Below are 27,621 nucleotides of genomic sequence, written 5' to 3' on the forward strand. Positions count from 1 at the left end.
AGCGGGAAGGGGCAGAGGCTGGGGACTCCCGCGCCTCTCTCTCGCCTTAGGCCCGGCAGGCGGGGTGATACCCGGAGGGGCAGGAAGGAACAAGGGATAATCCCGGGGCGGGGACCCGTGGAGCCACGCTGGTCACGGTCGCGTTGCGGGGTTCGCAGCGCTGTGGAGCGGGACAGCCCGCGGGGGGGGAGAGGGGGCACGGAGCCCGCCGCTTCGGCAGGGGGCAGCACCCACCGGCCCGGCCCGCTCTGTCCCGGCGCTTCCGGCAGCGCGGCGGCTGGCGCTGAGTCAGGGGGGTGCCGGTGGGATGGGGCCCTGGGCGGCAGCGCTGCTCTGCGCGCTCGGATGCGCCCTGGCGAGGGGCTCCGAGGACATCGTCGTGGGCTGCGGCGGCTTCGTTAAGTCCGACGTGGAGATCAACTACTCCCTGATCGAGGTGGGTGCCGCGCCCTGCCCTCAGCCCGCCGGGATGGCGGCCCTCGCCCCCGGTGCCCGTGCGGCTGTAGCGGCTCGGCCCGGGGCTCCGCTCTCCTGTCCCGGCCGCTGCTTGAGGTGACTGCGGTTGTGGCCTCGGTTGGGCTGAAATCGGGCTCTTATAAACGTCTTATTCCTAGTCGGGACTGAACTCTTTGCCTGGCAGGTTGTGGTTTTCGTGCAATAACCTGGCACCTCCGGGGGACAGGCGGCTGCTGCTGTGTAAAAGCGTTTGGTTACGAGGTGCTTTGCTCACGTTTTCCGAATTACTTTTTGTGTTGTTTTTTTTTTTCCTTTAGATTAAGCTGTATACAAAACATGGTACTCTGAAATACCAGACAGACTGCGCTCCAAACAATGGATATTTCATGATTCCCCTTTATGATAAGGTAAGAAACCGAAACACCGGTTCTGTCTCCTCTACGGTAGGGCAGCCACTGTTTAGTTTCGGACTAAACTTTAATGTGTTTCGTTTTCTAATGCAGCTATTTTATTTTTCAGTGCTAACTATTATGGGAAAAGCCAGGCAGCTTCAGCTGCAGTGCTGTGTTTGTGCTTTTTATCTAAATCACTGCAGCGTTGGGAGCCTGAGTCACTGCCGGCTGCCTTGTGTGAGCTGTTAGCTGTAGTCAGAAAAAGTGGAGGTTCCCTACAGGGTACAGATGAAGTTTTCAGTTACCAATCTGTAGAAGTTAATCTGTATGGGAATGTGTTTGATGTGACTGATTTGAAAATAACTTGAATGACTACTTGTGGATATTAAGAAATGACAGGAAGCTCAGAGTGTATTAGAAGTTTGATGTCTGTTTACATTCAAATTAAATACAGCCTGCCTTCAGGTGGTCTGAGTTTTTATCTCAGGGATTAGAAATAAATCCTTCCCTTTCAAATCTAAGAATGTAAGATGCTTTCTGATCCCAGTGATTTTATTCTTAGGTCTTTGAGCCTTTCCATGGATGAACTTCAGAACACATGTGGCAACAGCATATGCAGGTGCTCACTGATGTAAAGTAGATCTCTGTGTAGATTAATAATCTTTTGGTACAGAACTTTTAATAAGATTGAAATTTTGTTATCCCATTTTTAGGCAGAATTATCATATAGGACCTCCTAGTGGAAATGGATTTAGAGCGCATCTGTTGGGGTAGATAGAGATTGATTTGAATACTTTCTAATAATACTGAGCTGCTTAAGCATGAGCCAGGTTTGGTCTGAAAGTGGTATCAGTGTGATTGTGCATAATTTCAGCTCCTTGCTGGCTGGATATAAGCCCAGCTTCCCAGCCTGTCTGGGATGGCAGCATCCTTGCCTGTCTGGCAAGATACTTCTGCTTTTTTGAAGAATATCTTAGGTAGGAGGAAAGGAGAATGAGACATTTGAGTCTTGTGTTACACTGTACAGCATGATACTTGTATTCTGACTTTTTCTTTCCCCATCCTTTAACTAAATTGAATTAGATCAGTGAAGACAGTAATTGCTCTTTTATTTTTAGGGGGATTTCATTCTTAAAATTGAGCCTCCCCTAGGGTGGAGTTTTGGTAAGTGCTTGTATGTCTTTTTACAATAGGCAAGTGTATCTGCAGTGTGAGACTTAACTACCTGTAACTTGCAGTAGGCATGGAAAACAAAGGACTGTTGAAAGAGATAAGTCCTACCATGTGTTTAAAGAACTACAAAGTACTTACTGTACCAGAGGAATATGAAACTTTAAGGCAGACAAAGTAACACATAAACTGATTTGAAGGGATGTGGGTTTTTGAAAGAAATCATTGCAATGGAAGGGGGAAAGAGGATTTTCAACTTCAAGATTTTTGGGTGCTTTAACTTTTCTGAGGCAAGACTTCCAGAGCAGCACTTATATGCTTGAGTTAATGTGTATCTATGAGACTTTTGTAAAGCTAAAGTAGAATTGCTTCATGATTGCTCTCTCACTAACTGCCATGCTCTTTCATTCTTCTTCCCCTCCAGAACCAACCAGTGTAGACATCCATGTGGATGGCATTAATGACATTTGTACAAAAGGAGGTGATATTAACTTTGTGTTCACAGGGTTTTCTGTGAATGGAAAGGTTAGATTCCTTTATCTTTATTTATTCCATCTTATGCTAATTCTACTTTCATTTAAAATTCTGTTTCAACTCTGCACAATATTTTTATCCATTTGTACTCTGGTTTCTCTTCACTTTGACAGGTTCTCAGCAAAGGTCAGACATTAGGTCCTGCTGGAGTCCAGGTTGCACTGAGAAATGCTGGTAGTGACGTGAACATACAAGCAACTGTTACTCAGCCTGGAGGAAAGTGAGTGTGGGTGATGCATATTGTTCATTTACACCAGATTCTTTCAGTTCTGCCATATCAACTGGCATTACACTGGTTCTGAAATATTTTTTCTAACGTATGTATAGAGTCTGAATTGGTTTTCTGTAAAGAAAAGTTTTTGACTTATTTCTGAAGAGGTGTAACCCCTTTCTTGCCTTACAGGTTTGCTTTCTTTAAAGTGCTTCCTGGCGAATATGAAATCTTTGCATCTCATCCTACCTGGATGCTGAAAGAGGTTAGAGCCTACAAAAGTTCTGGTTTACCTCTTTAGTCAGGGCAGATCTGCTTGATCCTTTCTTGATCAGCTACTGTGAGGAAGGGGTTTTGTGAGTGGAGAAGCTTAACAGAGTTTTCATAAATTTAGGTAGTGAAGAAACTACCTCGTGCAGGCTCAGCTCAGACACAGTGGAGTCAGTCAGTGGCAAATGAGCTCTTGCTTTTGGGCATCTAATCTTATACTTTTTGCAGGACCTTCAATATTATAGCAGATACTCTAATCCTTCTCTGTCAGACTTCTTGCTTGCTGAGGAGCTCTGAGATACTGCCCAATTCCTAAATCAGTGAAAATAGGAAAGCCACTGTTTTGCAAAATGGCTGCTTTAGAGTCTTTGTGATACGAGCAGCCTCTGGGCCCTCTGAGTACTGCTGCTCTCACCTCTGTTTCTGTTTTTTAACATACAGCTTCTGATTGATATTTAGGTGCTGTAAATGAGATCTAATGCCTACTTTTGATGAGAATGTTTGGTTTTCTATATTTCAGTCAAACACAGTGGTACGAGTGACCAGTTCCAATGCTTACGCTGCCAGCGCTCTGATTGTTACTGGCTACAACGTTTCTGGGTCAGTAAGGAGTGATGGAGAACCAATGAAAGGGGTCATGTTCCTCCTCTTCTCTTCCTCTGTTTCTAAAGAGGTAATGGTGTATCAGTGATCTTTCAGTATGTGTGGACATAAATAAGTAGCTGCTAAATAGCTTCTAGGTTTATATTGCCTTTTTACTCATCTCTGTCCTTAATTGAGCTTGGCTTTTAGAAAACATAAGCTGTACAACTCCTCAAGCTATATTTTATATATGTATATATATATTTTTTTTAAAACAAGGCCCTTGTGTTCATTTGTATACATACTCAGTTTTTACTTGACCTTCATGGAATTACTTGGATTTTATCTTTTTAAATGTTCACAAAATTGAGGTTTAAAGTCTGTATTTTTTTTTCAAACACGAAAATTTAGAAAATGATTTTAATTTCAACTCTTTTGAACTCTTCATTATTGTTTTCAAACAACCATGTACTCAACAGTCAGGTTCAAAGACATAGGAGACTGAGAGCTGAACTAAAACAAGCAACAGATACAAAATATAACATGATTCTCAGCAGGTTATTGATCTATATATTCCCTGTGGGTCAATAGGGTTAAGGGCTACAATTTTAAGACAATATATTTCCAGTTACAGCTTTTTGCATGTTAAATATTGGTTAGTAAATGTGTTCCCTCATGAGGATGACACTCCTCCGTGGTGAAAGAAGTTCAACAGCTTCTGTTGCCACCTTAGAAGTGTGTTAAGAAGTGAGTGTGAAACGTTTGGTTATGTGCTGTGATTTATTGTGTAAGATAGAGCTTTGCTCTAGAGTGTGAACCTTGTCTGCAGAACTGAAGTCAATTAATGTTAAGACATGCAGTGCATTTCTGGGGTATTGGGGGTGTTGTTTTCTGTCCCTGTTACCATAAAGTTGATGACTGGTTGTTTTTCTTCCTCTTTACCTATACATGAATTATAAGACATGCTGTCAAACTGCCTCTAAAATGGTTTTGTACTTCCTATCCTTCATTCACAGTATAGTATTTTGAACCCTCTTACATCCCTACTTTGTAATGATTTTCTCTGTTCTCCTATGGGAGTTATATTGCATTTATTATTGCAGGATGTTGTGGGCTGCAATATTTCTCCTGTGGATGGATTCCAGTCAAGAGATGAGTCTCTGTCCTATTTGTGCAATGTTGTATCAAAGGAAGATGGATCCTTCACGTTTCTTTCTCTGCCAAGTGGAAAATACACTGTGGTAAGTAGCTAGAAATGTCATTGCTTGTTTAACTGTTGGGTTGTTAGATTTAATTTTCTAAACTAGATTGCAAATAACTTGGGAACTGGTAAAAGAGAAATAGTTGAAATATTCTGAATTGGATGAAATGGTTGGAGTAGAAACCTCCATCCTAAAGTGTATGACTTCAGGATGTAAGTCAATTAGGTTGCTGTGGTAGGGATCTGTGGAAGTCCTTCTGAGGAAGGACTTATTTGCAAATCAGTCTCTGAATTACCCAAATACATTGTCAGTCCCAGAACCATATGTGGAGGCTGCTGGGATACTGAAAGTTTCAGTTGACTGCAGCTACTTCATGTGCTTTAAGTTTTCAGTGTTCTTTTTTGTCCCTTCTCTGTATTATGCCTGAGTAGTGTAGGGACATGTTTATCTGTGACCTGCCTAGGGTGATTTTTCTGCATTCTCAGTCTGCATGATCTGGAACTGGGGTTCAAGCATCCCTTACTCCTTTCACCTTTCTAGCAATCCTATCTGTATCCTATCTATCTCCTATCTGTAAACTCGTGTGTGTGTGTGAACCTTGGCTCTATTCTGAGTAAGTTTACTTTTCTGTCTCTTTGGATAATTTCATGTGGTTTCCACCAAAGAGTCTTGAAATACAGCCTTTATTCTTCACCCCATCCACCTGAGTTATTTTTTTCCAGGATGTCTGCAGGCCATTTGACCCTTCATAGAGGTGTCTGATGACAGATAGGACATGGAAAATGGTAAAAGAAAACAGTGCTGTCACCACAGCTTGTTAGGAGTCAAAATAATGTGTCTTCTTTCAGATACCATTCTACAGGGGAGAAAGAATTACCTTTGATGTTGCTCCCTCCAGATTGGACTTCCTTGTAGAGCATGACAGTTTACAAATTGAGGTAAGGAGTTCAGAGGAAGTAATCTTCTTGTGCCATTCATTCCTGTAAAAGAATAACTGATTTTAGGCCAAAGCAAGTGTATTACACAACAACTTCTTCACGATAAGTTTAAAGATGTGTTATGTCTACCCTCTTGCACATCAGGTAGGAGGTAATATCTGGCATTATGCTGTATTTCTACATTTCAGGCCCTTTTACTAGTAAGAAATGAAATTGTGAAAAGCTGTCTACCGTGCTCATTTCTGTGTCCATGTTGCAGACTGGCAATAAACTTTCAGCTTGCTTAATTTTACTCATTTAGATTGCTAGAGAGCCTGTAAGGTTTCAGAATGCTTTGTGTAATGGCATTTTGATCTCTGAACTGGGCCTTCTGAGCTGTACTGATGCAGATAAATTGAGAATCTGTTCATGTACTTAGGAGAACAGTGTGCCTGGAGATAGACATGTACTTTTATTGTGATTATTCTGCTGTTTTTTTCCTAAAACTGGAAGTAAATTTCCTTTTATGTGTGTGTAATAAAAACAGTCCTTGTTGATTGCTATTGTTTTGCTTTTACTGAGTAAAGATTAATGTTCACTTTTTTCCTGTTCCAGCCTGTTTTCCATGTGATGGGTTTCTCTGTCACAGGCCGGGTGCTGAATGGTCCTGGTGGAGAAGGAGTTGCTGATGCTACTGTGACTCTGAACAATCAGATCAAAGGTGTGCAGGAGTCTTGATCTTTGCTGCTACAGGGAAACCTGTATTAAAATTAGGTACAGGACTGGTGTATGATGGAATTAAGCCTTCAGGATACTGTACTACATTTGCTGCAGTTAGTCTGAAAACTGGTTTTCATGCAGTTGATTATTTTGCATTTTCTGGTTTAGATGTGAGTATTAGATGTTAGTTTTGTTTTGCTGTAGAATGTTTCTTACATTTTCTTTCAACCACATGCCAAATATTGTTTTGTAATACAGAAATGAAGGCTGGTTTAGTAAGAAAGCATAGTACTATTTCCTTGTCATGCAATATAAATGAAAATTAGCTTAAAGCAGCTTGTGCTCTCTAACTCTTTTGACACAGAATGATTGACAGTCAAGGCATGCTCTGTATTGTAACTTGTCTCTTCTTTTGCTGCAGTAAAAACAAAAACTGATGGCTCTTTCCGCCTTGAGAACATAACAACAGGTACATACACAATTCATGCCAAGAAAGAGCATCTCTTCTTTGATACTGTTACAGTGAAGATTGCACCAAATACACCTCAGCTAGCAAATATCATTGCCAGAGGGTAAGTACTGGTGTCATCATAAAAGGGCCGTGGTTCTCTGTCCAGGAACTTCTCCTGGAGGACAAAATATTGGCAACCTTCCAGAGAAGTAAAAACTAGGAATTTACTGAAGCAAATGGCAACCAGCTCATGCAGACTTAGCTGGCTGATTAGAGAAAAAACCCTGTGTGCTGTTAATGCTCACTTCCAGTTTTAATGTCCCTAAATATGTTGTACCCTTGAAGGTGAAAAGTAAATTTCGACAGCTTCTAGTTGGTCATCTTGTCTTGTGTTTTCACAAGTGTAGGTGAACAAGGGTTGTGTCCCAGTAAATTACCCACTGTATTTGAGGTCTCTGACACAAAGCATTTCATACCATTTAAAAAAAAACCTGAGGGATGGAAGTCAATTGCTTGCTTAGCTGACAAAAAAATAGAGAAAAAAGGTTCAAAGTGATTGGGTTGGAGTGTGGGGGAAGAGTGAGGCAAATTGCTTGGAAATAGGAACATAACAACATGGTGCCTTCATTGTAAAAGAAAAGATCTGTTAATATGTGTTTGCAGAAACGTGTTTCATTGTATGAGAGTGTACAGCTGCTCTGCCATTTTCACTTGCAGTATTTTGCTTATATGAAGTCTTTCAGGATAAGATAATTCCAGTTCATGTGTTAATACCTCAACATAGTGAAATTTACTTTTTAAGGAAATTTTAGAACAAGTATTTTTCTGAGCTTTATCAAATCAAGGTATGTATTCTGATGACTGGCTTTTATTTAACAGATTCAGTGTGTGTGGCCAGATATCAGTAACTCGTTTCCCTGACACAGTCAAACAGATCAGTAAATATAAGGTAACCATGATGTCTCAAGACAAAGACAAAGCATCACTGGTTACAACAGAAACTGACCCTCATGGAGCGTTTTGTTTTAAGGCAAAACCAGGTGTATATGATGTTCAGGTAAGAATGAGCTTCTGTTTCTTCATTGTAAGAATGTCATGAGGTTTTAGAAGATTTTAATGTCTAAAATTTTAATTTCTAAAATTTCCACTATTTAAACAATGACTTATTTTTTTTTCTTAACTCCTAGGCTCCATTTGTGTTACAATTGTTAACATTAGATCAGGCCATCGAGGCTGAAAGTTCTTACCTCTCTTTCCTTTATTCTTGATATCCCTTAGGTTACTTATCTCGATAGAGTATCTTTTGAGTGAGACATGTAATGTGTACCTTTCTCAGGTATCAAAATGATTCCTGATTTTCTAGGTGACAGCAGAACCACCATGAATTTTCCATTGTTGGAGATGCTGCATGTGCAGGATGGAAGATAAGGCCTCTAACTGACCTTACAGATAATGAAATAGCCCAATTTAGAAGCAGCTGTATGGCCTGAAGTGAAAATTCCCTGTAACTTTTTAATCTGGACTGTTTAGAGGATTTTAAGCTCATTTTTTTTGCATTTTTTTGAAGGATTTTTAGTACAGAATATGCTAGAAAAGCCTATTTAGGAGGCTGGCTTTGCTTTGCCTGGGAGTTACAGTAAATTTCCACTTCCTAATTTCTGGCAAGTGGATTGAATTCAGCAAAGTGGGTATTTGAACTGGTGTTTAAAAACTGGTGATGTCATATTCTCTACAGGTAGTTATTCCAGAGGCTGAAACCAGAGCAGGACTGGCTTTGAAACCCAAACTACTCCCTGTTACTGTTACAGACAGACCAGTATTGGATGTGACCTTCTCTCAGTTTTTGGCATCTGTCTCAGGAAAGATCTCTTGTTTAGGTAAGCTAATTTTGAAAGGGAATTAGAAATGGAAAAAGAGAACTTTAGCACTCATTTTCTGCTGTCTTTTCTTTGCAGATGCTTGTGGTGACCTGATGGTGACATTGCAGTCTGTGAGCCGTCAGGGTGAGAAACGCAACCTGCAGCTCTCTGGAAACACAGACTCAGTGGGTTTCACATTTGAAAATGTACTGCCAAGCAAATACAAAGGTGGGATTATGGGCAACTTCTTAAAGTGTTGCCTTAACAGCTAACTTTGTGACTTAATCTGTATGCTTCTCTTATAAGGGTACTGTTTACAATATGCCCGGCATGTGGAATTAGTTTTGAAGCTTGAGAGAATCTGGAAAAATATGATACACCAGTGTATAAAGTTTTCTTAATCTTATCTGTTAAACCTTTTTGTCACCTTACAGGTATCTGTTCCCCTAAGTTTTAGAGTCTACATGCCTGGTGTGAGGAAAAGGGCTTTATCATGAACTGACTTGTCCCAAGCCTGAAAACAGGAGCACACTAGTTCTAGACTAGACCAGAACTAGACTACATCTTTCAAGAGCAGTACATGTTTTGGCCAGCCTGCCTTGGCTTATTAGGATAAATTTTTTTCAAGGGGAAGGTGAGGATTACATACAGATTGCTCTTTTTACACACATCAGAAGACCTTTCAGCCAGGTGAAATTGAAGTTAGACTCTGATTTCCTCTAGCCTGCTTTGCCTGTGGCAATGGTAGTGCACATTGCAGAACTGTCCGGGGTGAACAGACTTCATTATTCTTTTTTAGAATAGGTTTTTTTTTATACAAGATGTGCTGGGTTCCTGGTGATGCTGCAGTGCTGTGAGCCATGTTTGTTGGCTGGCTTTGAAGATTGTTGTCAGGCATCTTGTGAAGGAGTGATACAGGCTTTTTACACCACAAACCCTGCCATATTCACACAGTTGTACTGTGCTAAAATGCTTTGGTTTGCATTGTAGTAAGCATTGTTCATGAAGACTGGTGCTGGAAGAATAAGTCCTTGGAGCTGGAAGTCATGGAGGAAGATGTTTTGGGAGTAGAATTCAGGCAGACTGGATATATGCTGAGATGTTCTCTTTCTCATGCAATTACACTGGTATGTAGGTAACAAATATCCTATTTTTTAAAATGAATTTATGTACATAGATTGGATTATGCTTGGAATCAAGGTGTTTCTCATGTCTCTGGGGAGTCATCTAACACAGCCAGTGCTCTGTGTTTGGATTGCTTTGGGATTTGTTTGTTAGGGTAAAATAGTTTGTGTTGTTGGCTGCTATGTAAGAGAAGCAGTACTGTATCTTTAGGCAATTACTGTTTTAATTTTCTTGTTTGATGGTTACTAATAGTGAATTGTGTTGTGACTTCACAGGAATTTTATCAGGATGGAAATGGACCAGAGAATGTTGGTGTTTATAACTTGTCCAAAGGAGTTAATAGATTCTGTCTTTCAAAGCCAGGTAACAGCTCTAAAATGTTAGTTTAAAAAATAAAAAAGAACCAGTCAACTAACTAATATTGCAGGAAATTAAAAAAAAAAAAGAAAGAAAATCTGTTACTGTTTCTCAGAGGCCTTGTTTTATTTACATCTGTATGTAAATACTCTTCTGATTTCTTAGAATTCTCCTACTATTTAGTCCTTCCCCTAAATAGAGATTCCAGAAATAGAACAATTTTGGGGGGGAGGAGGGGAAATAAGGTGACTGATTCTGGTCTTTAATAAAGAGCATGTTAAATTAATAATCTTGTTCATATCAGATCATTCATTAGAGTGCAACTGACATAAAAGATTCATTTCAATACAGGATTCTTAAATGATAACTTCTAAAAGTGCCCCCAGGTCATCTATAACAGGAAAAAGGAATGTATTAAAATCAGATCTTTTGTTTCCTCCTTTTAATGTTTTTGAGCTAATTCTCTGTTATGGCCACTTAGCAAAACAGTTAAAAATTTTTTTGCTTTTGATTCAGTTTTCAGCTTTGAAAATTTAACCCCTGCAGCCAGTGGTCTCTTTCACAATAATACAGTGGTTCTGTACCCAAGGGGTCTTGTGGTCCCACCACTTGTTTGGTTTGTTGTGTTTATAAGTACATGGATCTGCAGTGATGTCTTAGGGTGTTTTGTATCAGTGTGCATTAGAAACTCTGTGCTGCTTCCAGGAGTCATGTGTCACTGAGCAGAGCTGAACTATTTTGCCCGAGTCTATTTGAGAGGCACTAGATGTATCCTCAAGTTTTGCAGTTATGTCCCTCAGGTTTTGTGTGATCTTGATGTAGTAAGCTTGGTTTTTTTCAGAGAATCTTTCTTCTTTACAGGCGTATATGAAGTGACCCCACGTTCCTGCCATCAGTTTGAACATGAATATTACACTTATGACACGTAAGAGAAAAATCTGGTTTTGATCTTATGCAGATCAATCAGTATGCTTTCATAAAGCTGCTTTCTGCTGCAGGCAGCTGCCTTCTTTCAGCAATTCAATGTGTGTTGCTATGACTTGCTTTAACCAGTAGAGGGAATCACATCAGATCACGTCAGATGTGTTCTGCTGCCCTTCCTAGGCTTCAAAAAATTATCAGCTAATGGAGGGCTTTAAAAATCCTCTTGCTACTTTAAATGGATATTGTCAGCCTTCTGTTTAATGTTGAATTTACTTTGTAACACAGCAGAGATACTTCAGTAGAAAGTGTGAATCACTGATGAGAGTTGAAATGTGAAAGATAAGATAGTAAGTTTACTGAGAGGCATGTATCATTGTTATACATCACTAGTTCTGTGACTCTGGTGATTTGATTCTGCTCACCCAGGTTTTGAAAGCTGAATAAATAGTCATCCTAATCACAAGTAAGCAGTGCTGATCCTCCTAAATCAGCCATGTTTTATTGATTATTTATAGTTTATGATCTCACAATGTGCTTAATGGCCCTTTGTTTTAAAAAAAGAGGATTTCTGCTCACAAACTAATTCTGATTCGTTAACGTGGCAGAAAACAAATCCATCATTAAAATGTGATTATTTTCTGCTTTGTTAGTGAACTAAAAGTACTTTAGAGAGATATGTGCTAAACATTAGAGCCAGCACAAAGTGACTTGATAGAATGCCCTTTTGACAGCAAAGCTTGGGGCATCCTGGTGAACTGTGTCCAGTATGACAGGCTTCTGAATGTACTTCTGATGTGTGTGAAGAGATTGTATATATGGAATCAATCAAATCAGCTTTAGCCTGAGATGAAGCAAGAGCCACAAAGGAGGGAGTGGATTTCACCAATACCATGCAGTGGTTTGGGGTTCAAAGTTGAAAAATGCTCCCTTCCCTGAGATGCTGTCATCTCGGTACCATAGCTTTGCTGTGTAATTTGTATATTGCCTTTCATAAAGCACTTCAAATTTAGGGGGGGAGAACACACTCTGCTAAGTAAGATCTGGTTATTTTGTTTAGGAGGAAGCTTCAAATTCATCTCTTTGTAACTTTGATTTACAGGTCCTCTCCCAGTATCCTGACACTCACTGCAGTTCGACACCATGTCCTTGGCACGATTGTAACAGATAAACTGATGGATGTGACTGTTACCATTAAGTAAGAAAAAAGAAATCTTGAGGCTATAAAAAAGGGAAGAAAAAAGAAAATTCTCTTGTAAAGTTTTGCTCTGGTTTTAATCCTGCAGTGACTGCCTCCTAAGGGGATGGTATCCTACTCTAGGCTGGAAGCTTTTATGCTAAACTGTGCTTCAAGTTCTTTGTAGCTCAGCCCTCATTTTGAACAGTGTCACTTCATTTCAATACAGCTGCTTTCTTGACACACAGCTTGTGTGTCATGGTAAAAAGAAGCTATTTGCTGAGTTTTTCTCAAGTGGTTGCAGGAAAAGTAGTTGTGATCAGTTCACTTCTTATAGACAGTTTTGCAGTATTCTCTGACAGTTTTTCAGACCTCTGTTGGAGAGACAGAAGATATGATACAAAGGGTGGTTGATAGGAGAGGATGTAAGATCAGGGAAAGTGAAACAAGATTCTTCTGAGCTGATGATTTAAAGATCTTGGTTAAACTTACCTAGCAATATGTTCAGCAGACAGTGACAAGATATCTGGATTGTTCAAATATATGGAGCAGATAGGTTAGAACTCATTTTCTTCTGGGAATTTCTAGCTATTGGAATTATTTATTTGTGAAGTTATTTTCTCCTTGTATACTCCTGAGTGATAGGTTCTGAGGTAAAGTTCCTAGTACTGAAAAAAAAAAAGAGCTTACCAGTCTCTGTTTATTTTCTGTATCAAGCATGTTGTCAGAGTTGGATTCCAGTCTTTCTTTTTTAGTTTAGGGCTTTGTTAAAGGTACTTTGGCAAACTGGTTTAAGAATTGACCACTCCTGCTGGCTTGTGCAAAATCAAGACTCTACTTAACAAAACCTAAGCCAAGCTAAGATGTTGGACTCTTCAAAGTGGTTGAGATGTAAGAATGTGACACTGGCTCTGCAGTGGGGTGCTGAGGGGGAGGAGAAGGCAACAAGGCTGTAACTTGAATGGTTATCAAGAAAGCATGATGAGGCAGAATTTGAGAGTTGCAAGTAGGTTCTTTCTTTTAGTTCCTATGAATGAAAGAAGTTGATTTCATTTTCTTCATGTTTTCAGGTCATCCATTGACAGTGAACCTGCCTTAGTTTTGGGGCCCCTGAAATCTGTACAGGAGTTACGTAGGGAGCAGCAGCTGGCAGAAATTGAGAGCAGACGACAAGAGAGAGAAAAGAAGGGTCAGGAGGAGGAAGGAACAAAGCCACCAGTGCAAGAAATGGTGGAGGAACTCCAAGGACCATTCTTATATGAATTTTCATACTGGGCAAGGTAATACAAAGCTCCAATGGACAAACTGTATTCTTCGTACTATTGTCCAATGTTTCAACGGAACAGAATGTCATATATTCCATACAGGGAAGAGCTGCTGTATGAGTACCTGTACCAGTTATAAGTGACTCTCTGTGAAATGGGAACTATAGTACAACGTAATATTAATTTTGCTCAAGTAATTGTTGATATTTTTTTCCTTGTGGTATTTAGATAGGGTTCTTGGGTCAATATGCAGTATTCCATTCTAGATGAAAGCTGCCAATTCAGTTTTCTTGATTGTATCTTATTTGTGTCTTACAGGTCTGGAGAGAAAATTACTGTGACACCATCATCAAAAGAGCTACTCTTCTACCCACCTTATGTGGAAACAGTTGTTAGTGGAGGTAAATATAAACAGAATTGAATTTGAAAGGAGTAACTTTTTAAGGCAGAAATGCATCCTTATAGATGAATGTAATAATAACTCTTCAAGGAAATACTAGGAAAGTTTCTATTGCAGCTGCTTATTTGTGTCAGTTTTTACTCTGCAGTTTGGAAGCATAGATGTTTGGTAGAGTGCAAGTACAGTTTTTATCAGCAAATTATGCTTCCAAGTGCTGAAAGACCAGCTGGCACTAGATTTCTGGATGTTGCACCAGATTCTCAGAATTGTTCATATTACTCTTATCTAGAAAAGTAGTTGTGCAAAAGCTGTGTTTGTATTCTGAGTTTGTTACCAAATTGATGTTTTTGTCAAGTTTTCTTGGTAGCAAATGACAAAAATACAAAAAAGTAAACTTCAGAATTGTCAAGGTTATCATCAGATAGTTGATGCTACTTGTTAAGTCAGTCTCCATCTTGCTGTCAGGTTCCTAAAGGAACATAGATCATTTGAAATCATTAGTGTTAGGTACCTCCTTTTATGTGCCTCTTTTCTGTGCACATTATAAATACGTTTTAAGGGGGACAAATAAAATTTATTTCTGTCATTAAACATGACATCTGGTGACCTGAATTTGATCTCAAAAAAAATCGTTAAAGCTCAGTGTAATATGAGCTAGAAGAGAATATGGTTGGAATCTTCTTCCTGTGGCTGCAATATGTGTAACTTAAATCCTCAAAGCAATTAGCAGATCCAGAATGTTTGTTCTGGAGATGTGCTTATAACTTTGGAACTCTAGTTACTGATTTGGTGTGTGTGTTGAGAAGTTGTACAGTTGTGTGGGTTGGTATCTTCTTCCATGGTAAAAGAAACTGATCACTTTGGAAGTAATTAAACTCTTGATGTGAGACATAATGATGAGTGTATTTTTGACTTTATTGTTTGTCTTAAATCCATATTGCAATTACCAAGAGAGTTGTCCTGGAAAGCTGATAGAAATTCATGGAAAAGCAGGCTTATTTCTGGAAGGGCGAATTCATCCGGAATTGGAAGGTGTTGAGATTGTAATTGGTGAAAAGGGAGCAGCTTCCCCACTCATCACTGTTTTCACTGATGACAAAGGTGCTTACAGGTAATCAACAGATTTCTTTTGATCTTTTGGATTCTTCAGCTAAAGTTCATTGTTGATCTGAGAATGCATCCATTTTCAAGTGCTTTTTTTTCAAGTGGCTTCTTCTTTCCTTTCCTTTGAAGTGTTGGGCCACTCCACAGTGACTTGGAATATACAGTTACTGCTCAGAAAGAAGGCTTTGTTTTGACTGCAGTAGAAGGAACAGTTGGGGACTTCAAAGCTTTTGCTCTTGCTGGGGTGACTTTTGAGGTAATGTTCTAAACACTTTGGGTTCTAGATGGGTAGTGTGTGCAGTTAGACCTAGACAAGACAAAAAAGTTAACACATGTCTCAGCCAAACAAAATGGCTGTGGGATTTGGGAATGAGAATGTTGTCATGAGCTTAGTTGCAGACCATGAATTATCCTTCAGAAGATGTTTTGCAGGGTTTATAGAGTTTAAGTTAGAGCCTGCTCTTGAAACAATGGGTTTTATTAGCTTTTGTACTATTGGACCATCCTTCTCTTAATGCTTTATTCCTTGAGGTGATTTTTTTTCATGTACAGTATGGTCCAGATAGTGCCTGGTTCTCTTCTTCAGGATACTTTGTTCTGGCCCCTGGCCTGTCCTGTGAAGTGATAGAGAACCAATATTCTGGTGGCACATGCTGCATGGAGCTGCAGCTGCCCAAATGTGAGCAGAAGCTGCTGCAGCCCTGCAGGGGGATGCACTGCAGTTGTGGCCAGTTTACTTCTGCTTACAGCTGAGTGCTCAGAGCCAGCATGTCCATGCTCTCTGTGAAGTTCAGAATTGAGCCCTGCTTCCTCAAACAGCCCTTGCTTACACTTAAAACTCTTGTGTTTTTGAAAATAGATCAAGTCAGAGGATGACCAGGCTCTTGCTGGAGTTCTTCTGTCTCTCAGTGGAGGGGTGTTTCGGTCCAACCTCCTTACACAAGATAATGGCATGCTGACTTTTTCCAATCTGGTGAGTTGAAATTGATTCTTCCGTGGGTGGCTGCATGTGTGATGCTTTGTTACTTTGCCTTCTGAAACAGGGATGCTATTGGTTTTCTTCAGTGGCAGGGGAATCTATGGTCTCCTTAGAAATTACAACCCACAATAAGAGATGGAGATCCCTCAGAGTGCACAGCACTTAAAAGCTTAGCAAAAGAAAGATGTGAAATGTAACCTGGAAGGAGATTTCTTCCCAATAGGTAGTAGGTGGTATTGATTGATCTTGGTTACAAATTTGCAGTCTATGAACATGAAATAAGCTCATTTGTTGATGATCATTTGAGAGTCTTTAGAGGAAAGAAATAGAATTAGATTATTGATCTGTACATCTGTATAGACATGCCTGAATAGTTTCCTTACAGACATCTTTTTCACCTGGTCACTGTGCTATTCTTGTAATGTTTTAGGGCCAAAGTTTGCCCTCACACTTCAGGCTTTATCCCCTGGTGGAGTTCCATTGATTTACTGTCCAAAGTGCTCCTTGTTTTTCAGTGCTCCCATTTTCCAACCAGTTTAACCCATGATTGGGACAGACAGCTTTAGCTCTTGCACAAGCATAAGTGTTGGGAGCTGGTGAATTTTTGTGTTTTATGCCTGTTTTTGTGTTTTATGCTTGTTTTATGCCTCTTTGTAGAGCCCAGGACAGTATTATTTTAAACCCATGATGAAAGAGTTTCGTTTTGAACCATCTTCACAAATGATTGAAGTGCAGGAAGGACAGAATCTTAAAATTCGGATAACTGGCTACAGAACAGCTTACAGGTCAGTAGAGCAAAATGCTGTGTACTGTATCAGGTGCATTATGCAAGATGTATTCATTCTTCTGATACACCTCTGTTCTGAAGGATTGGATGCTATTTTGAAGGCATAGTTTATGCTGTATAAGCACTTCTTTGTAGCCTGTTCTCATGCATGTGATTATATAGCTAAGTTGAGATGGCAGGACTGTGAGGAGAAACATTGTGATGAAAGCACTGTCAGTGGAGTTGGAAGTGGCTTGTGCTTTGTCACATGGGAAAGGAGTGGACTGTACTTGAGTACCACTTTGGGTATCTGACTTCAAGATCCTTCCTGTCCTTGTGCTTTCCTTGTAAGTGCTGCTACTGGCCATGGAGGTCAGGGAAACTTGGATTCCTAAAGTTGTTGTCTGAACTGCAGCTAATTCTAGTGTTTCAAACAGTTTTAAATATACATTCTAATTTCCCCTTTTCTTCTTGGTATGCTAAATATATTAAATACTTGTTCCATGATTTACAACAAGAAACTGTCTTTAAAATGTGTATTAAAACAGCATCTCTACACCTGTAGGAATTGGTTCTCTTTATTCCTCTAGCTGTTATGGCACAGTTTCTTCTTTAAATGGAGAGCCTGAGCAGGGAGTCTCTGTAGAAGCTGTGGGGCAGAAGGATTGCAGCATCTATGGAGAAGACACAATAACTGATGAAGAGGGCAAATTCAGGCTACGTGGCCTTCTGGTAAGGACTGGAATACTCCCTGTCATTTTCTTTTATGTTCGTGTGATAATAGAGGAGAAAAAGTGTTTTATTAATTAGTTACCGATTTGTGTTTCCTACATATTTGCTAGCTCTGATTCCCTTAAATCTCTTTGTTACACTTGTCATGTAGTGAACATTGTAGTAAAGTCTGTGGAACTTGCTGCCAGCATACTGTGGTGACTTCCCACAAACACAGAACAGTTCCCATGGTGGAACCTGAGCCCCTTGTCCATGTTCTGAGTGTGTCTAACAGGTATTCAGCAGTGTTACAGCAGAGAATATTCTTCAGCAAAAGAAAATAGGGAATAGTTTAGTTTCTGTTGTGAAAATACTGTTACACTATGTTTTTAGCAGAATATTTGGTATGTATTTGGGTATGATGCTGATTGTACAAGTGTGTGAAGATGTTCTGCAGGAAACTTGGAAGCTGAATTTCTGGGACCACTATGTATGGAGTAAGCAATTATGCTGAAGTAAAAAGCAGTATTTGATCAGGCTTTAATCCCGTTTAATGGATTTTTTTTCTAGCTAACCACAGCAGATTATTTATTTTAATCCTAATGTAATAAACTAGTGAATGTTGTGTGGTATTCCTTTTGTATCTGCTGGCAGTAAACATGCCTAATGGTGTGATTGTGTTACATTTTCTATTTGTGATATGGAAAACTTTAACGGGATAGAATTTAGAGATGTTTGGGTTGTGTTTATTAAATGGAATCTCTTAACTGTGTTCTGAAACTGTAATATGTATTATTCAATTTGGGATTTATCATTTGAATGTTGCTTTTAGCCTGGTTGTGTGTATCATGTCCAACTCAAAGCTGAAGGCAATGATCACATTGAAAGAGCTTTACCCCAGCATCGGGCAATTGAGGTAATTATGGTTTTGGTTCTTGTGTTGGTTTTTATTGCAGTATCACTTTAATATGAAATGCATCTGTGTAGGCATTAGTTATGTTCTGTCTGCAGTAATGGACTTTATTTCATTCTATTTAGGCAAGTACCTTTCAGCAAGTTAGGCCCCATGTTGTGTGGGGAAGTAGGATGTAGTTAAATGGAAGTTAATGGAAGTAGGATAAAGCCTGAACAGTAAACAAGTGAAAAGGATTCTTTTACAGTCACAAAAACTATACATAATGAGAGCATACACGTATAGAATACCTTTCAGTATTTGTTTATGATGTGGAACAAAGCACTGATGACTTGAGGATGTCATAAATTGTTATGTTATGTTGCACTGTATTTAGTTATTGATTGATAGATTTTGTTATGCTTTATTTGGTCCAGATCCTGCAGTCTTCATGTAGATTAAATTGTCATTCAGACTAGCAAATCTTTATAAAGCTTTGAATTAATAATAGCTTTGAATTGGAAACTTGTTAAATATTCCTCCATCTTTTGGATTCATATTTGTTGCCTTGCATTTATCTCTTGGCATCCAGCAAAGGTTAATTACCCTGTTGTTTGCCCAAATCTTTTCAGTGGGAGGTGGTCATTACTTTATCTCAGATAGGCACCTGACCAGGGTGCCCTCCTGTGCAGCAGCACAAAGGGCAGAAATCTTTCCAGTCCTTGGTGTCTTCTTGTTAGGAGTGCTGCTGGTTGGGAAGGTGAGGAGAACTCCAACCTAAGTTCCAGTGAATCCTGTGAAGGTCATGTACTGCAAGTGACAGGAGAAAGAAGGTCTTGAAAGACCCTGGAGGAAAAATGTGCAACCTCAGTGATGCCAGAGTGTTGATATGGAACTTGGCCTAGCCATAATTTGTCACTGTAGTTATTTGAGTAAATGTCCTTCCTTACTCTGATTTGATTTAGATTTAGCAGCAGAGTTAGAAACACAAGTATTTCATATTTTAAATTTTGAATAATATAAAGTTACATGTTTTTGAAGTAGGTTATGATATGAGCATATTCCTCATTAATCAACTGTATAAACTTCAGAGCACAGTAATATGCATCTTGGCACAGCTGCAAAATGTTGAGACCAATGTTCAGGCATCAGGCAGTCCTGTGTATGTAACTCAGCCTCTTCCAAAATAATACATTCTTTTGGTGCTTTTTTTAATTTTTAGTTTAACTTAATGACATCAGCTTTATGCTGAAAATGCACAAATATATAATGGCAAACTGTGCACTCTGGAGGAAAGGTACTTGCAATTGGGAAGCCTTCAAGGTTCCATGTGGTTAGTATAGAACAAAATTCACTTTGTTAAAATTATGAGCAGCATTTGTGTTGTTCTAACTGTCCTCTATTAACTGTTTCTCTGTTGGTAAAAACATGACTTTGTTTTCTGTTGCAGGTTGGGAACAGTGACATTGATGATGTGAATATTATAGCATTCCGGCAAATAAATCAGTTTGATTTAAGTGGAAATGTAATTACATCTTCTGAATATCTTTCCACATTATGTGTAAGCTCAAGCCTTTTATCTCTATCAAGTGTATCTGTCATTGGTTTCCTAAATTTTTTGCAAGTTCACTGGAAAACGCTCTGTATCTAGAACACACATTTAATTCAAATTATGACTAATACTTTAATTAAGGTGAATTTGAATTCCAGATAGAACAGTGTTCCTCCCCACTTTGCTTTAATGTTTCCATTTTCATGGGAATATGTTTTAAAAAATACTTTCTCAAGTTGGCCTGTTCTTTTCTGATTCTTCTTCCCTGATTAGCAGGCATGACCTGTCTAGAGGAAGAGCCAGACATCAGGGGTGAAATGTCATATGCATCAAGAAACTGCATTTATTCCTGAAATACCAGCAGTTTTTGATATGCTTGTTTGGTAGCAAGAAGATAGTACATGAGTGCAAGGTGTAGGACACATGGATTAAAAGTACTGTTATAAGGGAAAGTATGAGACAAATAGTAAAGCTGAAATTGTCAAAATTCAAAAGACTGCACATTGATGGGGACAAAACCTTGATAAACATTCTTTTGGCTTAGAGTGCAAATGATCTCCCTTAAGATGTGGGATGTCTGAAATCTCTATTGTGGTGCAGGCTTAGAAATACCTGGTGTGTGCTTTCTTCTTTGTCTCACAGGTGAAGCTCTACAAAAGTGAAAATCTTGACAACCCAATTCACACAGTCAACTTAGGCCTATCCTTGTTTTTCCATTTCCCACCACTGCTGCGAGATGGAGAGGTAAGAATGTTGCTGAATAATCAGCTTAGCTGGCTTTTATTTTTTTAGCCTAGGGACACTGAACGGGTATTTTTGGTGTGCTTGCAGCACTGTGGTCATGCTGAAGTGACCAGTGTCACAGAAGATGTGAAGCCTGTTAAACTGACTTTTGCCTTTCAATGTAATTTTGTCTCAGACTGCTACTTATGCTGTACACTGAGTGTATTTTTTACCCATAGAACTATGTGGTGCTCCTGGATTCTACATTGTCTAAATCACAGTATGACTACACCCTACCTCAAGTTTCGTTCACTACTATTGGATATCATAAACATGTCACACTGATCTTTAGTCCCACTGTAAGTACAATATTTTGAAATGCCCAAATGCTCACCTTGGGAGCAATGTCTGGTACTATAGCCTGCATGTGTTTTGTGGTTTTGGCCAAACCTTCTGTGAATGTAAATATAAGGAGGTTTATGAGAGACATTAAAATGGAAATTGATTTGGATTTGGCCACATTTAAGGCATCAGGCAGGGTTGTAATAGCCTGGTATGTTATGGGAAGCAGGTTAAAGAGTTGATGAAATGGTAGCCATGACATTAACTGAAAAGGGGAGAAGGAGAAACATAGGATTGTTGTCACAATTCCTTTAAAGACCTCTGTGCATAGGAAAGACGTATCATGGGATCAAGAAGAGAGCTTTAGATACTGGAGCTGAGGTAGAGGGTAAAGTGGAGTGGTTCTCAAACTAGCATCAGGGGAAATTTCTCCCTGGAGACAGAGGTGTGTCTGTACTTCTGAACAGTGTAGTCAATTTAGTGCAATGTTTGTTCTGTAATGCTTGTATGATTTAGTACTTTTCTGCATCACTGAATGTTCAGATGCCAGTGAAACATGAGGGAAACAGGAAATGACAATTCTAAGTGAAGGATGCAGATGTGTCTAAAGGATGTTATGCCAGTGTGGTTGCTGTAGTTTTGTCATTGGGATCACAGAGGTTTGGGCAGCATGTGACAGTGAAGACAAAACACACCAGGTTGACTGTAAAGTGGAGACTGGCCATCAATGGATTAGCTTTAAAAAAATCAAACCCCAGGAAGAGGTTGAAGGTAATAGATGAGTGAATCTGATCAGGGGCACTGCTTTGAAGCTGAAGGTCAAATGAATCTCTGAGCAGCAGTTAGAAGAAAGTCATATAGGAAGAGCTGGGCATGCCATATGATCCTGTCACTGATGTTGCTTGGAGCTGAGAGATTTCATATTTGAAATGACTGAAAAAAAAATGTATTGGTCCTCACTGTTTTCAGAGAAAACTGCCTGAACAAGATATTGCCCAAGGATCTTACATTGCATTGCCACTGACATTGCTTCTATTGCTGGCTGGTTACAACCACGATAAGGTAGGTGATGGGTTTTCTTGTCTTATCCAAATATTACTGTCCTATCAATGAATGCTTTGTACTGTGTTAAGTGAGGACTTGTTGAGTTGGTTATCCAGAAAGAAATTCAATCAGCAGTCACACATTAAGTGACACATTTCAAGAAAAGCCACAAGGTAGCCAAGTTTTTGACAATTACTTTCTTTTAAAAAAACTCAGTGTCAAGATAATTATGAATTTTGCTGTTTATGAATTTTGTCTTCTCATAGGAAAAAAACCAATACAGCTTCATTCAAATTCATGTAACCAGACTCAGTACTAATAGGAATGAAAATAATTATTTTCTTGGCTTCAGGAGCAGTCAGATTGGAAAAAGTCTTGCAAGTCATTGATTCTGGTCTCTGTAGTGTTACACCCTCTCTAGTGAAAAGGAGGGTGTAAAGGAGGGTTATAGTCTCAAGAGAATTACCTTCTATGTTACCTACCCCACTGTCTTTGTTAACAAGCCACACTCTTCTAATGTTCTCTGATATGACTGGATTTCTGTTCTACTGGTAAGAGAAAATAAATTTGTCTGTGCAATTTGGCTTCCTCCTAAAGATGGGTAAAACAGAAGAAAACCTGGGATTCTCCAGGGTTTTCTGCAGTGTCATTCAAAGTGCCTCTACTGAAAACAGTGGTCATCTCCTAGACTCAGGGCTTAAACTGCTAGATGACTCCAGGAAAAAAAATTACTGGCAATCATTTTAGTTTTTGATTATCATAAGTTCCCAAAAGTTTGGTTTGATGCCTTCCCAAGATTTGTTGCCATTTTCTGGTATCTTTGTAGATGTGCTGCAGCTGTTTGCTTGGGAATGCATGAATCTAAGAGTGATACAGTTCAGACCTTACATACCTCTGTAATCACAAGCTGATTCCTCTTTTTTTGCCCAGCTTATCCCCCTGTTGCTGCAGCTGACAACTCGACTGCAGGGAGTACGTGCTCTTGGACAGACAGGTTCTGACACAGGTGGCTCAGAAGATGCAAAGAGACAAACAAAAAAACAGAAGACAAGACGGACATGAGATGAATGATTGCATCAAGTGGTGCCCCGTTGAACTGGAGTCTGAGAAAGTAAAGCCACTAAAATGCATTTTTGTTGAATCTGGGGACTTTACATTTTTATTGTTGCTACGTGAGTGCTGTTTGTCAGACTAGCTCCATTTTGGTTGTAAATTTTCTTTGGAGTCTATAGAATTCTTTGTTGTAAAGTAATGAAATGAACTCCTCTATTATCACTGTGAGTGCATCCCCCATACTTGAAGACAATTCATGATTTTTTTTTTTTCTCTTCAGTGTAACAGGTCGTGGTGATTTATAAAAGCAGTGGTCATAGACTGCCTGACTTGACTTTTGTTTTCTAGATTTTGGCCTTATTTTTCCTTACCTTTTGAAATACCCACTTTGTAGAAGACGTATGTGAGGATTTAACTACATCAGTGGTGTTTAAAAAAAGTTCTGGGGGACATACACAAACGTGAATTATGTCTATGGCACTTCCAATTCAGCAGCTTGATTGAAGAGTCTGTTATCTGCACAGCTGTGGTTTCAGTTCTTACACAATGGTTATGTTATCTTTGATTAAAATCAAATTTTTCCTCAATGAAGACAAATTGTAGAGATTAAATGGGGCAATGTAAGAGAAGGTCTGTTGATAGTACTGAGAAAGCAGGTTTTAAATTTCAGTTCCATATACAATGTGATCTCTTTAGACCTCCAGTATTCCTGAAGTGGCTCCAGCTGATTGTACTCTTCTTTCCAAAGCTGTACTGTGCTGCTGAATGCACACCCATGTAGCTGTCACATCTCCAGCTCAGGCCATGCGCAGCCTTTTTGCCTATTGATGATTGGTTTGGGTTTGTGATTGTTTTGTTTGGTTTTGTTTGGTTGGTTTGGTTTTGTAGTCTGTAATAACTGTTACTTACAGGCTATCTTTTGATTCTTATTTGAAGTAGGCAGTTGGCCATGCAGTTTAAATGTTAATGGGCCTTTTTGTTGACAGAATATAAAGGTTCATAGAGCTTTTCAAAGATGCACATAAATGTCTATAAATATTGCAAAGGCATTGGTACTGCCAGTAAGTGGCAATGTTTCTCTTTTATAGTACTTGAAATAAAGCCCCTTTACATTTAAATATTTATGCTTACAAATTCTACCATTCTTAGAAATACAGATGTGTTATGGTCTGAGGTAACATTAAAATTTATTTTTGTTTTGGACCCACAAAACAAAGTCCAACTGTAGAAAGTTTGGGTGCAAGCAGATTTTATTTGACAATTGACACAGGCAAAAATATAGAGCCAGGCAAAAGAGGGAGAGAGGAAAAGAAGATAAAAGAGAGAGAGGAGAGTGGTAAGAAAGAATGAGAGAAAAGTGGAGAAAAAGGGTAAGAAAGTGGCAAGTAAGAGAGAGAGAGAGAGAGAGAGAGAGAGAGAGTCACCACCAGGGGTGCAGCGAGTTTCTTCAGGATGGTGCTGATTCTGGACAGGGTCCCAGGCAGAACAAGAGGTCAAGAGACAACCCCAGCTTCTGCAGTCATCATAGCCCTTCACCTGCAGACCTGGGATGGTGACAGCTCTGCCCTGTTGATTTAACAGAGCATGTAGGTCTAGCAGGTCTCATTTACACAGCATGGCTGCATTGCTCTGCTTTTCAGTGCAGAAATGGAGGACTCTGTTTTGGATTACCTTCTGTATTCTTCAAAGCTGCATATTTAGGTGTTACACGCTCTAGGTATCTAAGGTTTGCCATTGATTTTGTGCTTTTAAAACGTAAGATGTCAGTGTACCAGTTGGACTGGCCTTTGCAGGATTTCCTATTGAAAATTGCAGTTAAAGCTGCTTGTGCATCTTTAATTTATGTTAATATAGAGATTAACTGCAGAATGGAAATAACATTTAGACATTGACTTTTAGTAGAAAACATTCAAGGCTGTGTTTGCTATTTTTTTTTTTTCATGCACAGTAGGGAGAGAATGATTAATTTATTTGCTTGGTATGAGGTAAATATGTGCAAATGGGAGTAGTGCCCTCCGGATAAAGATGGCAATGCAAGTTACTTGATTTTTCTATCAAAAGCAACAGTGAATATTACATATTTTTGGTTGGCTCATCAGTGATGCACGGAATTCTATTGTTTAAGAATGAAACGGATCATTAATATTGAATTTTACAGTTTCTTTATAGATGGTTCAGAGTTTCTAAAGCATCATCTTTATTAGATGGCTGTCTGAACAGGTGTTTTTGCTGTGTAAGCATCAATATTGTTAAATAAAAATACAGCAATTTAAAAAATAAACGTGCTTAAAAGCAGGAAAACATACTTAGTCTTAAAACAGAAAATAAGCATTCTCATCAAGAGTGGAAGAGTACAGGTATCTTTATAGTTAATAGACTTAGTTACATTTATTTTTAAAATCTAAATTGTTTAGTTTGCTTAATTGCACTGTTTAATGTGAAACACCTAGTTGTATGAATCAGTTGCTTGGGGCTAAGCATTTTTTTTTAAAATTTTTTTCAATTAAAAACATGTAGGGGAAAAAGCAATAATATAGTGTGAGATTGGGTCTGTAGATCCTCTAGGGGCCAAAGAGGAGATGAAGTGCCCCACATGCCAGCCAGCTCAGTGTTTCCCTCCCTACACAGGACAGGATTACAGGAGGAAATATCTCCAGTGTTACTGCTTAACATGCTGATGTACAGATGGAGGGGTTCCTCCTCCTACCAGATCTACTTTTTATGCAGCAGAATAGCCATGACCCGAGCCAACTTCTCTAACTCACTAAAGAAAAGAAGGAAAGAAAAGTAACTCAGGCATGGCTGACAGCAAATGTGCCATCCTCTGATATTGCAGTTCAATACCATGGTGTTATGCTTTAGATATTTTGCTTTCTATCAGCAAATACTGTCTAAACTGTGAAAACAAAAAGACAAGGCTGTGACTTTCCAACATCTCTCATCTGAGACCACAACTTCATTCGTGCTGCTGTTTATCCTTGTGTGAATTTTGTTCTTTAGATGTGCAAGTGCAGCTGCAGAATCAGCTTTCTTACTAAGTAATGAGCACCCTTCTCAGTCCTGTGATGAGGAAACACAGACTTAAGCACTGAGGATTTTGAAGGTAAGATAGCTTTGCAAAACCTACCAGACATCTTACTGACTTGTCCAAAAAAGGTGAGGCTGAATATGTAACTGCACCAGGAAGTGATTTGTGTTTATATTTATTTCTGTTCTGTATTCTCTACTTTGTATAGTGTCTGTATTTCTATTTTTTACCTTTCTACAAGCAATGTAGATTGGCCTTCTTGCAATAAAATGAGTGGTGTAGAGAAGGTCTGAAAGGTAGCAACATTTCTGACCTGAAACAGCATTGACTCAAATCACACCAAGCAGTGGGTTCACATTATGTATGGTAAGACATGTTGTCCTTGCAGATAGATTGGTGGCTTTAGGAAACCTCTGAAAGCCACCGAAAATGCAGTAAATCTACTTCTGGTGCATTATCGAATTATGCCAGAACTCTGTAATTTTAAAGAAATTTTTTTTTTTTTTTTACGTTCCAAAGAACACCAATGGGTTTAGTCTCTGTCATTCAGTCATTTATATAAACCTAGAACAGGCCCATATATTCTTGTATAAATGAAGAGCATCTCTGCACTAATCAGCATTCCCTGAGCCTTCATGGATTAGTATTCACAAGTGCAACTTTTTCCCTTTGGATGTTTTACAGAGTTCCTGTGAGCTTTTACATCAGCCACCTTGTCCTTTCAGTTTTCTGTTATACCTTTTGTAATTGCTTTCTGTCTATGTTTGATATGTTGTACTCTAGTAACTTTCATTATCACTTTTAACTGTTTGCTATTACTAGGGTCAACATGATTGCATTATTTACTCAGTTTGCTTTAAATATCCCTTTTCCTTGTTCAACCCCCTCCTCTTCCACAATCTTTCTGAGAATATTAGTTTAGCAACATGATGCTGTTGAAAGTTTCATTTGTTACCTTCATTGCCTAAGATCATGATTACTTTAAGCCTAATGATATATTATCATAAAGCACTAAACACCCACCAGACCATTATTGAATTTATCATATCTAAGAGCTCAATAAGCAGTGAAAGATAACCTGTTTTCTCACTGCTTGTGGAAGTCAGCAGGTTGATTCCTGCTTTAATTTCACTTCTGTCGATACCAGAATAATTAAATCCCCATCAGGAAGACTCTGGTTTCTTCACAGGTCTTGCATCACACTGAGCCTAGCTACTTATTGCCTCTCCAAGCCTTCCTACTCTCCACACAAAAGAAACTAATAGGGGCTTAGGTAAAACACAAAAAGCAGTTCCTTTGTTTCAGTGGTCTCTTTGTTTGCTGCATTAAAGCTGCTCCAGCGGCTCAGAGTGGACTTCTGTGTAAATGCATCTTCAGTTTTCAGTTGTTTCTGTTGAACTCTAGCTATGTGGGCAGCT

At 39.1% G+C, this 27,621-nt stretch overlaps 1 protein-coding gene across 2 annotated transcripts; it reads left to right on the forward strand.

Moving 5' to 3' along the window:
- The first annotated feature begins 248 nt into the window (after nucleotides 1-248).
- Nucleotides 249-27,052, forward strand: LOC103525396 (nodal modulator 1). Of its 2 annotated transcripts, none has more exons than XM_030460144.1 (31): nucleotides 249-436; nucleotides 774-863; nucleotides 1,967-2,012; nucleotides 2,443-2,543; nucleotides 2,666-2,772; nucleotides 2,956-3,028; nucleotides 3,554-3,706; nucleotides 4,719-4,856; nucleotides 5,666-5,755; nucleotides 6,350-6,455; nucleotides 6,876-7,026; nucleotides 7,785-7,962; nucleotides 8,641-8,782; nucleotides 8,861-8,992; nucleotides 9,755-9,891; nucleotides 10,165-10,252; nucleotides 11,108-11,171; nucleotides 12,270-12,365; nucleotides 13,415-13,624; nucleotides 13,928-14,010; nucleotides 14,961-15,120; nucleotides 15,243-15,369; nucleotides 15,973-16,086; nucleotides 16,750-16,877; nucleotides 17,449-17,590; nucleotides 18,402-18,485; nucleotides 19,912-20,022; nucleotides 20,656-20,757; nucleotides 20,976-21,095; nucleotides 22,048-22,140; nucleotides 23,053-27,052. In XM_030460144.1, the coding sequence occupies exons 1-31, from the start codon at nucleotides 308-310 to the stop codon at nucleotides 23,182-23,184; spliced, it is 3,627 nt and encodes a 1,208-aa protein (XP_030316004.1). In that variant the 5' UTR covers nucleotides 249-307; the 3' UTR covers nucleotides 23,185-27,052. The 2 variants fall into 2 exon arrangements, with proteins under 2 accessions (XP_030316004.1, XP_030316005.1); XM_030460145.1 differs by lacking the exon at nucleotides 249-436 and adding an exon at nucleotides 464-552 and having other exon boundaries at nucleotides 23,053-23,509.
- The last annotated feature ends 569 nt before the right edge of the window (nucleotides 27,053-27,621 follow it).

Source organism: Calypte anna, chromosome 14 (genome assembly GCF_003957555.1).
Source record: "Calypte anna isolate BGI_N300 chromosome 14, bCalAnn1_v1.p, whole genome shotgun sequence".
Classification (NCBI taxonomy): Eukaryota; Metazoa; Chordata; class Aves; order Apodiformes; family Trochilidae; genus Calypte; species Calypte anna.